The following is a 14,395-nucleotide window of genomic DNA, read 5'->3' as shown; positions in this document are numbered from 1 at the left end:
ATTGCATAATACAGTTATATTTAAGTGAGGTGTGTGGTTTTTTTTCCCCAAAGTATTTTTTATAACAGTAAGTGTTAAAGGGAGGGTCTCACCATTCTTTGCCTATCTCACACCTACCCACCATAATAACCAACAGGCACTATTTTGATTACAATTTAATTGTATGAGTTCAAATGTTAGCTTCTACTAACTTCTGTGGTTCTGGTGTTTCTACAAAGAACTGTTCTCACATTTTTTTTCTATCCTGGCTCCAAAACAGTTCACATACTAGTCTCTGGTTTAATTCCAACAGAACAATATTCCAGTAAACATTCTCAGAGAAAAGAGAGACAATCCAAGGAAACTCCACTTGAATTCCATTTTAAATTTATAAGTAATCAGATGTACAAATAATATAAGTAATCAAAGAATTACCTAACATTTACTAAGTGACGCACATTGCTCTCAGCACTTTACAAGTATTTATTCAATCTTTATAACTAGAAGGTGGGTGCTATCATTATTCCCATTTTACAGATAGGATAACAGAGGTTCAAAAAGACACGGAGTAACAACTGGCAGAACTAGGACATGAGCCCCAGCAGTCTGGCCCTAGAGACCATACTGTCAATCGCTGTGCTATGCATCTTCTCCAAATACTACAGGATTAACTGTAAGGATGCAGGGATAGCCTTGCTGATTTCTATGGGGTCCTGCCCTCACTAGCCATGACCTGCTAGGTCTCAATACCAGGCTAAAAATGGCCATGGGCCTCTCCCAAACTGATGGCAGAGCCTCACTTCCCCAGAGCCATATATGGTTCAAAAGCTTCAATGAGAGAGAAAAAAGGGAAAGCGGTCTGACATGAGCAGAGACACAAGAGACTCTAAATGCACTCATTTCACATGAAACCAAGAACAGAGCTGACAGATGAACTAGTTAAGATAGAAATACAGTCACTGGTTTGTTCATGATCACAGTGTGCAAGATGGTGGTGAAGCTGTCCTAAGGACTTCCAGGCCATCCTCCACAAGGCAACTCTCAGAGGGGGTACAATTTGGCAACCATCATCGACAGCGTCAGCAGGCCTGGGCTGTTTGAGGTCAGCTTTAACACTAATTACGACCGTGATCCCAAATCACTTTAACTTTGGGGGATCTCAAAAGTGAGGGTGGTTCTAGAAAATTCTAAGAGAACAGAAATAATTGAGAGCAAGAAACCAGTGTTTAACCTCAAAACAAAACCAAAAAGCCAAACAAAACAGCAATAACACACTGTAGAACACATTATAAAACAAAAAAACTTCTTTTTTACTATCTTTTCAACTAATCTCTGGCACAAACCTGAATAGCCTTAAAATATTTAACAGATTTCGTTGAAATCAGAGCATTCATTTAGTGCTCAGTCTGGACTGAAATGTCCCAAACTATGGCTCCTAGTCACTTCCAGAAAACACTACCTCAGCCAAAGAGTACTTTTTCCCTGATCTTTATCTAGGACAATGTTCCACTCTGCTAACACCCTCCTTCATTGACAGTTTTTTCCATTCACTGACCTTTCATTCATTGTTGTACTCTAGTGACCCTAGTTTCATTTCATTAATTAACAACAGATGAGACACTGCCTGATTTCCCCGAACTCTTGAAAAACTATCTGTGGCCTCATCAGCCACTCAGTTCTGAAATATGTCTAAAATGTCCTTCTTCCTCTTACAAACCAGAACTCACAAGAAGAAAAGTATAATTCATCCATGCAAATTTTTTGTTACAAATGGCTGACAGATACAGAACAGTCATCTTCTCTGCCCTGTCATAACCCTCCACTGTCCCCCAGACTGTGTTAGATTGCATGACAAGAACACACAACATCATTTCATCATCCTCTCGTGCTGAAAAGCTTTTAAAATACTTATAAAGTTGGTCAAGGATTGAACTCACCATCCAATCTCACCACGTTTCTCCTCTCCCTAGATTTTATGCTGCTTATCATCTGGGAATGGAGAAAACGCAAAGTCATGTAACCCAGACAAGCTTCCTGAAGATAGAACTGAATCTAGAAATGGTGGTATCCACTCTTCCCCTTATGCTGAAATGTTTGTTTTCAAGAGGAAGACGTGTGTGCAGACACGCCTGGCCCACAAAGAAATACGGACGAGGGGACGGGCAGGTAGACGTGCAGACACCTTTGGCCACCTCCACAGATTTGGACAGGCAGACAAACTACAATTTCTGTTAGTCTTCCACAAATCCAACCAGTAGAATGCACGTTTATAAATAAAAACATATATATTACTCTGAACAGAGAAAACGTTTGGTATAAAGGCATTCATAACTTATATACCATTTTATTCTCATGCAGCCAAGAAAACCTTCTTCCTTCAGAGCACCACCTTCACAATTCTAATCACAAATACCATTTTCTGTAAAAGCCAATGTGAACCACATTTAATTTTGGGGGAAAAAATCTGCTAAGTAAAATACATATAACAACTCTACTAAACAATTCCAATTAGTCACTCTTTTCTCTTCTCTCTGACCCTTGCAACCAGTTATAAATCACAGTGATTTTTCTTAAAAAGGAGTATTTGTAATAAAAGTTAGCACTTTACCAAAGCTTAGTGATGTGAAATAAATGTTGAAGTCTCAAATTCGAAAAATGGATTCCCTGGTCTTAAACTAGAGATAAATGTCAATTCCATCCCTTTAGAGAGAGCTCCCTGCGGGGAGAAACACAGGACTTTGCTTACGCTTCAGTGCCAACAGGTGGCCAGTCCCTCAGAGCTCTCGCAGCCCCACAGAGCCATGCAGAGCAGGAAGGAGAGCTAAAGGCTACTCCCTCCCACACTGTGAAGGGATTCCACAGCTCTATACGGAAATAATATCTATACCAAGCTCGATTTTATGAAAGACATGCTTCTAAAAAGCCAATGCAAATTAATTTTTCATATTAAATCATTTTCATAGTTTATATGGTTTCATACTTTTTAAACATAGTTCTCATGTAGTTTAACCTTTGTAAAACAAAGACTCCCTTTTTGTGACATAATACAACCCATTCACTTACTTCTTCCAGAGTGCATGTGAAGGATTTAAGTACACCCCACCTGTAGAGAAGAGGTCTCTCCATCCTGAAAATAAAATCTGCTACTTTGCTATTAGGAGACAATCCTAATATTAAAAACTAAATTGCTGACACGTATATTTCGATTGTTGAAATGTTATTTCACAACAGATGTACATTTCACTTCACAATGAAGTGACTGATTCCAGCAGCTCTGTTCTCTGTTCTCTAGCCACTCACAAAAAGACTCAAGTGTGGTTAGAATTCTTCCAGGGTCCGCAAACTGTATACATGGAGAGTTGAAACTAGTTAAAAAAATGAAACAAAAATGAAGTCACCATAATTTCCCGCCCCTGGAGAAAGCAAACATACATAAGTAGCTGTACAATAGGCTGGTCTGGGTAAGCCAAGCCACACATGTTTGATAAATCATTTCTGGGAGGGTAGAGAGCATGGCAGATTTTTCTCAACATCTTTAGTAATGTTCCATCTGTGTCTTTTTCAGCCAATCTCCACTGAGCAGCGCTGATGAGAAAAATCCCTAATAACTAAGGCATTAACTTTAAGCTCCTATTCCATCTGCTCCGTATCTACCGGAGCACAGACCAAGAGGAAAGTGGACAGATATGCACTTCTGTGGAGACCGTCCAGGAAGCCGGACAAGTAGCTTGGGTCTCACAAAACTTGTCCCATAAATGACATCTCCAAAAAAGTTCACTCTGTATTAAACAACTCTCTCACCTGGCGCAGTCAGGGAATGAGAAATTCTATCTAATTTTTGGATTAATACAGTTATCACCTAGACAACAAAACAGATTTTAAAGTTTCAAAGTACTAGCATTAAAAAACCACCACATACTATAATAATGCAATTTCTTGTGATTCAGAAGGTCTAAATCTTATTATTTCTTAAGATAACATTATCAGAATCAATTAGCAAAATCCAGAAGTGCTGTTTAGTAAAGAATTCTCAGAAGATGTGGAATGATAGCTATTTTACTGATCTTTCCAACTGACAATACGCAGCTACACCCAGAAACTCCTCCTCTTAAAACATCCAGAACACACAGCTCGTACCCCTAATAAATGCCCTCAAAGATTATTCTAAAGAGTGCAACCAGGATACCTAAACAAAAGGAATATGGCCAGAATCCACCACTTGCTGAATAAAACCAATGAGTTCTGTAGGAGGGGAGCCAGACTTGCAGAGGCAGCCCGACTGGTCCTGCAGTGACATGAAGATGTGAAGACAAGGGTAAGCGATCAGCGTCCAGGGACTTCCCGAGAAGGACAGACTCAGGAGGCCCCTACTGCCATAGGCATGCAAAGGGAGGTTATTAAAGAGACCACACTGGCTCATTTCACCTGAAAATCAAAGATTTCCAAGCTTGTACTGTTTGAGGTCCCAAAATCCAAGCTAACACTTTCAACTCCCTTTGGTCATTTTCACTTAAAAGATTTACTGACACTTAAAGTCAAAGCCAATGTCTCCCTCTCTTTCCTTCTGCATCCCCATCCATGGCAACCCCAACCTCCCAGCTCAGCAACATCCAGTTGCTGTGCCAACACACTTTCCTTTTTTTTTTCTTTTTAAAAGATTTTATTTATTTATTTGGGGGAGAGAGAAAGCACAAACAGGGGGAGGGTCAGAGGGAGAAGCAGGCTCCCTACCTAAGCAGGGAGCCCGATGCGGGGGCTCGATCCCAGGACCCTGGGATCATGACCTGAGCCGAAGGCAGACACTTAACCAATTGAGCCACCCAGGCATCCCCACACTGACTTTCCTTTATGTCTCTTCTTTCTGCCCTGCCTTCCCATTCTCCTGCTGCCCCCCTGCTCCAGGACCTTCATCCCTCACTCTTAGATAAACTCAGTAACAGCTCTCTCTGATCCACCTGTCCTCCTCCCCACTCACGGCCACTCTGCTGCCAGATTAAGCACCCTAAAAATAAAGTTTTGATGTGATCTCTGCTCTCAATACCCACAGAATAAAATCCAAAATTGTGAGCCAGACATTCAAGACCCTTCCTCATCTAATCCCAGTCCACAGCCCAACCTGATTTTCCATGCCACCACCCTCCATGGAGAAGGAAAATTGGTCTTCTGTTTTCCTAACACAATGTGCTTTCCAATCTTGGGCCTTTGGCAATTTAATCTCTCCTCCAATCCATTTTGTTATTTCCTTCCAAACCATAGGCAAGCACAAGTCATACTTCTTCTACGGAAGTATATTCCAAAGATTTCTTACCATAACCAATAAAATACACTTTACATCAAAACCTTCTAAACACAGAGACACCCAGAGCTCAGGAGAACTGGCCATGGGTCTCAGGTTGGTGATGGGGGCCAGGTCCCAGAAACAAATTTCACCCTACTATCTTCCCTTACTGAGTTACTGACAGTTTCAATACTCTTCTCTTGCATTAAAAAAAAAAAAAAAAAAATCTTTCCAGGGTGCCTGGGTGGCTCAGTTGGTTAAGCAGCCGATTCTTGATTTCAGCTCACGTCACAATCTGAGTCCCGGGATCAAACCCCACATTGGGCTCCGTGCTTGGCGGGGAATCGGCTTGAGGATTCGCTCGCTCTCTCTCTCTGCCCCTCCCCCTGCTTGCATGTGTGCTCTCTGAGTCTCTAAAATAAATAAATAAATCTTAAAAAACAAACAAAATCTTTCCTGACCAGTGTATCTATATATGATCTTGACAACTTAGAACTTCCATAAAATTTATGGCAACCATCTGGCAATGAGTATTTGCCAATGACTTGGTAACTATGAATCATCTTTGTGTGTGTGTTGTGACCTCTGTTTCTCCAGCTAGAAGACACTGTGAACTGCCGTGGGTAAGAATTATGTCTCACACTCCTTTGTAATCCCCTCAGCATTTAGCACAGTGCTTGGCCCATAACTGAAATTCAATAAATGTTTACTGAATCCTTCCTTGTTACAATGAATAGCTGTTGATGGACATAAGTCTTGTATAGTTTTGGTGTTCAGAAGGATTTCCTGATTCCATTCAAAGCCTAAAACGATGTTGGCATGGGTGGGGGCCCAGAATATGCTTCCTATTCCTAGACCACAATGCCCAGAAGACTCTCAGGGTGACAGAGGCAGCACAGGACAAGAAAAACATTGTTCTGCTACTAAAGGAAAAAAGGCAGAACTGGTGAGTGCTACTTTGGTCATTGAAAAGCAGCACTGAATCCTCACTGTGTTTCTGTCATACCCAATCTTCAGTGTACTGCAGACTTTACATGAAAGGTGGAGAGAGAAAATTTTTTCAGATGTCCCTAAGTAGCTCAGAACTCCATACGATCTGGAAGGTCTAATAATACCCCAGGGCTCAGGGAATCAGGGCACATCCCTCAGGAAACTAATCAGACCAACTACAATTAGGACCCAGATCAGGATGAAATGGCTGCTGGACAGGTCTACTGTGATCATCAAAGGGCTTGGTGAAATGAGATTATTAATCAGGAGATAACTCTATGAGTCAGAGGAAAAAGGGCTATGAGTCTGGTCTCTGGGGAATGACTCTTAAAAATCAAATTTGACTAACTTGTACACTGTCTGTGAATCACCATATAACTCATCTCTCAGGCCTTTCTACATGAAGCTCAAATCTTTCTGATTAGCCCGTAGCAGGCTTTCCCATAGACTACTTCTATGTATTCCTCTCTATCCACAGTCCTCTTTGGCCAACTGCACAGCTTCCCTGGAGACCTGACAAAGCAGGCAGGAAGCAAGGGCTACCTGTTCAGTCAACCAAACAACTCGAGACCACTGGAATCATTTGTAGGTTCAAAGAGACATTTATTTATTTATTTATTTTTTAAGGATTTTATTTATTTATTTGAGAGAGAGAATGAGATAGAGAGCATGAGAGGGGGGAGGGTCAGAGAGAAAAGCAGACTCCCTGCTGAGCAGGGAGCCCGACGTGGGACTCGATCCCGGGACTCCAGGATCATGACCGGAGCCGAAGGCAGTCGCTTAACCAACTGAGCCACCCAGGCGCCCTCAAAGAGACATTTAACGAGCACCTACCATGAGCAGGACATAGCACTAGGTAATGGGGGCAGTGGTGACCAAAACAGAGGCCCTCTCTGGAATGGACAGTTTAGTGGGATAAATGTTAACCAAATAATTAGATGAATAATTAACTAATTACAGGTAGGTGGCAAAGAAGCGTGTATAACAAAGAAAACCAACTTCGCCTGGTAGCGAGGGAAGGCTTGACAACAACACTGAATCCAGCAGGAGACGCTAGGGTGAGTGAGCGGACGACAGGAGGAGGGGCCTCTGTGAAGGCCTGAGACACTGATGCCGCAGGTCTGCAACAACCAGGAGGAGGCCTACAGAAGTGAAACGAACTGAGGACCTACATGGCATTAGATGAAGCTGGAGAGGTAGGCAGGAGCCAGCCACTATAGGGCCTGGTGAGTCAGTGAAGGATTTGAGAATTTATCCGAAAAGCAATGATGCATATTAGACCCGGGAGTTATATAATCTGGATTACATTAAAATATAAAATAAAAATACCACTTTGGCTCCAGTGTGAGTAATGGATTGTAGGTGGCAAGGCAGAAGATAGGAGAAGGGCAGTGAAGAGGCTCCCGGAGCACTCAGAGCGGGGGCGATGCTCTGGGCTTGACTCGGCTGCTGGCAGGAGGAAGAGAGTGGACACCCTGAGAACTCAGAAGACAGACCTAGGGGACTGGGAGGCGGCAGGGCCTGCAGCCAAATCCCCGACAGCTCACAAGTTTGTCCTTCTGGTTTAAAGAGCTTGCATAATTTGATTTCATCTCTTCTCAATTCCCACTTCTCCCCTTTGCAAACGAAATCTACTCTAGTCCCCCTACGGCCCTCTAAAATCAAAGTGCAGTCCTGATATTTTGAATCATGTTTCTCCCCCCGTCCGAATGCCAAGGCCCCCCCTCCAAATCTTACTCATCTTCCAAGGTTCAGTTAGAACCCCACTGCCGTAATCAAATCTTCCCCAACCTCTGCAGATGACACCCTGTCACCGTTTTCACTGTATCACACAGCATAGCGCAGGATCATATGCCCCTCTTTTGTCCACTTTAGGCGTATTTCCCCAAATTGGTCGCTAGGTTCTCAAGAGCAGGGCCAGCCTTTTGCTTTTCTGGTGGCTCAGCCCCGGGCCCAACCACAAAAGTGCCCACGAAACCCTGAGAGGTGGACTGGATGAAAGTCCTGGGTCTGGCGCTTCTCCAGAGCCACAGGTGACATGACCGGGGCAAGGCTGAGGCCACCGTGCTCATTGAGGCTGCCGTCATCTGGCTCGTGCAGAGGATCGGGATGAGGAACCAAGGAACTATCTTTAGTCTGGTCTGCAGCCCATTTTAAAAAAAAGACACAGCCACAGTTATGATTTCGGCACTGGGAGCAGGGGCAGCGACACCAACCGGCTCACCACACTGGCAGGCAGCAGCTGGAGAGAGACGATCCAGGCTGCAGGGCCTCACCAAGCTGGGCCGCAGGGACACGGCCGCCAGCAGGCAAGACGGCACCTGTGTTTAGTCTGCTTTCAGGGGCTTTCAGTCCCTGTAGCTTTTTAAACCCAAGAACAGCCAACTCCTGAGCAGCTGTAGTACTTTTACTGAAATCCATTCATTTCCATCTCTTTTACCAACTAATGCAGGATTTGGGATGGGATGACTGAAGACACCCTTCTCTAGACAAAAGGACAGAAGAAATGTCACTAGGTCACAGAACTGATGGTAACAACAGCGTGCACAGCAAAATCTGTCACCAGCAAGACAGGGTTCTACTGTACTTCCATTAGGAAGGATGATAACGGATTCCACTAAACAAAGCTATAGGTTTATTATACAGATCTACTGACTGAATCTAGATCCCTGTTAAATTGAAAAAGTGTAGAGTCAAATACACTTTTACTCCCTCCTAGTTCTAATTAGACTAGCAAATCTAATGCAAAACAAAGAAATGTGTATTTGGTCTTTAACCATAGCAAACATCAATCTAGACCTTAGCTGTGTTCTGAGACAAACGTTTATAAAAGCCCTTAGTGCTTTACTAACATTGTACCCAACAGTAAATGCTTAATAAATGGTATCTTCTATCATTATTCAGAACTATCCTTCAGCACAGAACAGAGGAGTTAGACTTTTATGTGATGATCACCCCCGCTAAAATAATTTAATGCTTTAAAAATTTTTATATACAGTATATTTTTATACACTGCTTCATTCCATAAAATGTGAAGTAAGAATATGACTCTGAAATCCACAGAGAGTCTGAGAAAGAGCTACCACAAAAAGAGCCTTCAGTCCAGCCTCCTGATGAAATTCCACAAGACTCTGGAATTACTGTGGATATGGGCCTTGGGCACGTGGTGGGAGTGAGAGCTTGGGAGAGTCACTCAGGGCTCAGTTATTTTCCTCGTCTGTAAATGGCAGGGCTGAAGTCTGTGATTCACGTGTGGTGTTTTGCTGTAGGGTTGGTTATCCTGTGTCTCATCACAGGACAGAAATGAGTGCTGCAGAGTTAATAAACTGCTGTGGGTCCCTTTTGCTTTTACTCAGAACCACAGCAGTGAGGAAAGAGAAGGAAATAACAACAGTATTTCTCATCTGCAGGTTGATCTTTATTTCTACTAATGACCCATCTATTCTCTTTTCTCTATGTTAGCAAGAAATAAAAGTCCAAGTTCGGTATTTTTTCTCTTCTCTTCTAGATTTATGTTCAATCTGGTGCCCTGAGAAATGAATAAGGCCAAGAAACAAGATTACTTTTTAAAAAGAACTAGTTTTCTGAACATTACCAAGACCAAAAAAGTTCATCAGTAAGTCAATGGTGGCAAACTATTTGTTTTCTAACTCAGGATGATAACAGCTTTTAAAAGAAGACAACTGATACAGGGGTTCCACATGCATCATCTAAGCCAATCCTCACAACCAGGACCCTCCACTATGGTCATTTTTGTGAAACATATGTTTACATCACCCTTCCGTCACTCCCTCCATTCAAATTCTTCGGTCTTGTTTTCACAGATGGCTGTGGGAGCACAGATGGGTTTTTAAATTGTGCTTATTTAATAACAGATTTCAAAATTGAAAAAAAGTGGAAAAGATGGTTTTGTCATCACCTATCCAACAATGATGATGGAGAATTTCCCAAAGGGATCCAAATTCATTCTTTCTTATTCAGATGAGGCTGCTACTACTGGTAATTAAACCCTTTACTCCTCTAGGGGTAAAACGATGTTATGGTTTGGCTCGGCTTGGTTATTGGGAGACTTCCTAATGGCTACATAGAACAATCAATTTATATTCACCTCTAAGAACATATAGAAATTATCACAACCATTCTCAGTTTATATGGATTCACAGACTTGTATCTTCCTATGAGTGGAGCTAGAACTCTAGAGCTATTAGCTTTTTATCAACATTCAGTATTTAAGGATCAAGTAAGATTCACATGATTTCATCGCATTATTTTTATTAGCTCTTAAAATCATGTTTAAATCTACTTCAATAGATGGAAACATTTTCATATTGCTTTCCTCATAACAGCTGTATGTTTGCTCTGAATGAATATACTTTGTAAATCATTTATTTTAAAACAATCTCAAGTTTTCACTACACTTTCAGGTTAGTTTCATCACTGTTTAATACAATCACTTATATTCTACACTAATAAAATGAATCACATGAAATATAAATGGGGTAAAACTACATGTAAGCTAATTTACATATCAAATATTTACTGAGAATTTAAGAAGTGCTGGGCCTTGTGGGGGAACACAGAGATGAAAAAGACATAGTCCTCAGCTTGAAAAAGAGAATCCAGGAAGGGGAGCTAAGCTAATAAATGAAAAATGATAACATAAGATTTAAATAAGATTCTAAGATAATAATGAAAAATAGTATATGGCTATCAAGTTAATCTTGGGAATACTGACTGTTTAGAAGAGTAGAAAGTTGGTCAGGCAAGGGTCAAGGTCCAAGGCTGTGGGGGCCTGCAGATGAGGCCAGTACAGGCAGGGTTCACTGCAGAACAAGGGTCCAAGTTTCAGGACTAGAAGACTTGGTAAAATGGTCTCCCTGATAATTAGCTGCCCAAGCGGCTTAAGAGAACCCTTTGCACCTGGTAGAAACAAGTTTAAGGGGCAGCTGGGTGGCTCAGTCGGTTAAGTGTCTGCCTTCAGCTCAGGTCATGATCCCGGGGTCCTGGGATTGAGCCCCAAGTCAGGCTCCCTGCTCAGCGGGGAGCCTGCTTCTCCCTCTCTTTCTGCCTGCCGCCCTCCCCCGCCCCGCTTGTGTTTTCTCTGTCAAATAAATAAACACAATCTTAAAAAAACAAACAAAAAACAAGTTTAATAAGCTAGCCCCATCCCCAAAGAGGACCTGTTCCACATTAAGGAATTAAGCCCATTCCAGTAGAGCGTCCTTCAGTAACCCTGCATTTCTTTATGTCCCTATAACTAGGTCCTATAGGTAGGCGTAGGTCTCCACTTGTTGGAGGGAGACAGCTCATTAGAAGACTTCTTCTATCTGTTCCTGGGGGATGTCTTTTTTTTCCCCTTCTCTAAAGTCATTTTTGCACAGGCAAGGTGGCCTTGTGAATGGGAATGGAATTAAGGCCACAATTCTTTACTTCCATATCTAATGACCACAAAAGCCATCTCACATCTGATACTTTCTTCCCGAATAATCTCAGAGTAGCTGAAAACTTTAAGCCGATGGAGAAATCACCCCCAAGAAACCACCGCATCTTTCTATTATGAGGCTGATAACCATCTCCAACTGCTAAGAGCAACAGGGGCAGTTTGTAGTGGAAATGGTCTCCAGCTACCTTGTCATTTTCTATAGCGCCTGTGAGAAGCTTGTGTGCTTTTCCACAGTTATTTCCCATCCCCACAAGATACTGAAGAAACACCTGTCCCACATCCCTGGAACATCCAGTGAGCAGTTGGACCTTGGCAACAAAGCGGGTTGCCAAGAACTGACGGCCAGAGCTTCCCAGCACTCTCTTCCACTTATGCTACTCTTCGGTCTACTCCGAGGAGCAGACTCACTAACCAAGGGAATTTCCAATTGGTCAGGGGCTTCTGGATGGTTAGAAGGCTGCAAACCATCCAGAACCCTCTCTTAGGTATCATAAGAGATCTGGCTGCTCAGAAACTCCCAAACAAGGCAATTCAATTCAGTCCCTTAAGCCACCTCCTTAACTAAAAGATACACAGGATTCTGGGGTGTGGATCGGGATATGGTGCTATCAATACATTCGGTGTGGTTCTTGGTGCTGCCTGGATGGACTCTCATTTAGATCCAGGCAACCAGGCATTGCCTGTACAATGTGGGAATGTCAGGGTGTTTGGATTCAGTGTGTCATTCCACATGTCTTTCCACTGTTGAGCTGATCTAGCTGATCAGACTGAGCCCTTTCTCTTCCTTGCCCAAGGAGTGCTCCTCCCAAACTGACACATGGCCGGTAAGAAGTTACCTTCCCAGGTAACTCAAGCATGCTCTTTGTTAAAGCGGGGAAAGGGTATTCAAGGAACTAAAACTCCTGTGCTAGAAACTCAACATGAGCTCATTCCTCCACGGGAGTGTCTGTCTGGCCATGCTGCCAAGCCAGAGCCCCCCACAGGGAAAGTGTCTGCAACAAGAGTGAGGTGGGACAGTCACTTTGATGTGAAGCACATCTTGGTGTCCCCTCTTTAAGAAAAACCCTGGTCCTATTAATAGCATGCCAAGGTAAAGTCCTCACAGCGCCTACAAGAAGCATGAAAGCAGTTCCTAAACTCACCAAATCAGTTTAGTGGAACTCTAACAAAAGCGGTATTTACCACAGTATACTCCCAGGAAAAGAATGCACCGATCAACAAGAGATGGAGCCTGATATTCTAATTCTCGGTCACAGAACTCTGAAAACTTCTTTCTAAGGCATGCTGGCCTCACTTAAGGAAACTAAGAGAAAGATCACGCAGCATCACAGCATGAGCAAAAGGCGGGGCAGCAGATGATCTGAAAGAGACAGGAAACCATGCCTGCTTTTTGAGACCTGAAGCAAAAGCTGATGAGCGAGAACTGGAGACACGGAAATCTTATTTAAACCTTCACAGAGTTGAAGTGTTAACATACCAACAACTGATGAATCCCATTCTCTGAAAACTGAAACGTTTACACTTCTAACAATCAACTGCCAACGACATCAAGTTCATGGTACCATCCTTGCAACAAAAGATTAAAAGTGTGAAAATGATAATATCTACCATATTTTGTTTTCTTAGATCGCATTTTTAAAAGCCCTCTTGCCTTTCACGGTGGCAGAATCTGCGGGACACAGCAGCTTTGTGTTAAAGGTCACTGTGCATTGTCACACTGTATTCCCCACTCTGTGAGCCCATGTCAGTGAAAGGGCTTTAGTAACGTCTGCAAAACAGGGGAAGCAAAGGATGAACACTGCTTTGGAATTCGATGAAATGGAACTCGCACACTGCCCCCCTTTTCAGACAGACATAAAATAGTTCTTCCCAGGTACTTTATAAAGTCATCTGCTTAGTGTTTGCAAACTGAGACCTTTTTCAGTTGTAAAAACAAAACGATAATACACAAGTAAATGAGTTTTTAAACTGTCTCCCTAATTACCAGAAGAAATAGTTTATACACATTCTCCCCCTCATTGCTCATAATGTCCAAGAATGGTGGGCTGATCTGGAGTCCGCTGTAACTGTAACTGTTCAATAAGAGTTGGACACTGTGACACCAGTCTGGTTCTTGCCACAGGCGGTGGGAACCAAGAGCAGGAGTTGAGAAGTAGAGCATTTCTACTGTTTTTAGATCCCAGATGAATGGAAAAATCTCTGGCCAGAAGCAGCACACAGATCTATGTGACATTTCTAGCTAACAAATAAAATACCAAATGAAGAGGCATTTGAGCTAAGTAAGAAACACATTGACTACTGTGGAAGAATGGTAGTATTGAACTTAAATAGAATAGTTACGTCAATCAGAAGCTTTAAATAAATCAGTTTACCCAGGACACTCACAGTTGTGATAACCTACTGTACTCTGAGCTCTCTGTGAAATACTGCTTATGGGGAGGGCTCCATGAGATTGAAGTTCTTTCAATTCTACCACAAGCCTTACCTGCAAGCAGGTGAACAGAGCTGAAGCTCTTCTCCAGTTTACCCAGAAGTACAGTGAGAAAACAGTCTGAAGACAGAGAGGCAACATCTTGGGAGCTTTGATCGTAAACTACAACCTTCTGACTGCAATCGATATCAACCTGCAGTGCAAATGAGAGGCTGTTAGGAAAGAAGCTGGGAAAATCATTCCAGAAGCAAATAACTGCCCCCCCCTCCACTTT

The 14,395-nt window shown here is 42.6% G+C and overlaps 1 protein-coding gene across 3 annotated transcripts in view; it reads right to left on the bottom strand.

Moving 5' to 3' along the window:
- Window positions 1-14,395, bottom strand: part of DUSP16 (dual specificity phosphatase 16) — a 95,629-nt gene that overhangs the window by 24,509 nt on the left and 56,725 nt on the right. For all 3 annotated transcript variants that reach the window (XM_021690527.2, XM_021690526.2, XM_021690528.2), the window contains one exon: window positions 14,176-14,314. In XM_021690527.2, coding sequence (XP_021546202.1) covers window positions 14,176-14,314 — 139 coding nt within the window. The remainder of the gene's footprint in view (window positions 1-14,175; window positions 14,315-14,395) is intronic.

The sequence above is a fragment of the Neomonachus schauinslandi genome, chromosome 5 (assembly GCF_002201575.2).
Source record: "Neomonachus schauinslandi chromosome 5, ASM220157v2, whole genome shotgun sequence".
NCBI lineage: Eukaryota > Metazoa > Chordata > Mammalia > Carnivora > Phocidae > Neomonachus > Neomonachus schauinslandi.
The sequence above is the reverse complement of the archived record's forward strand: the minus strand, read 5'-3'. Positions and strand labels throughout refer to the sequence as shown.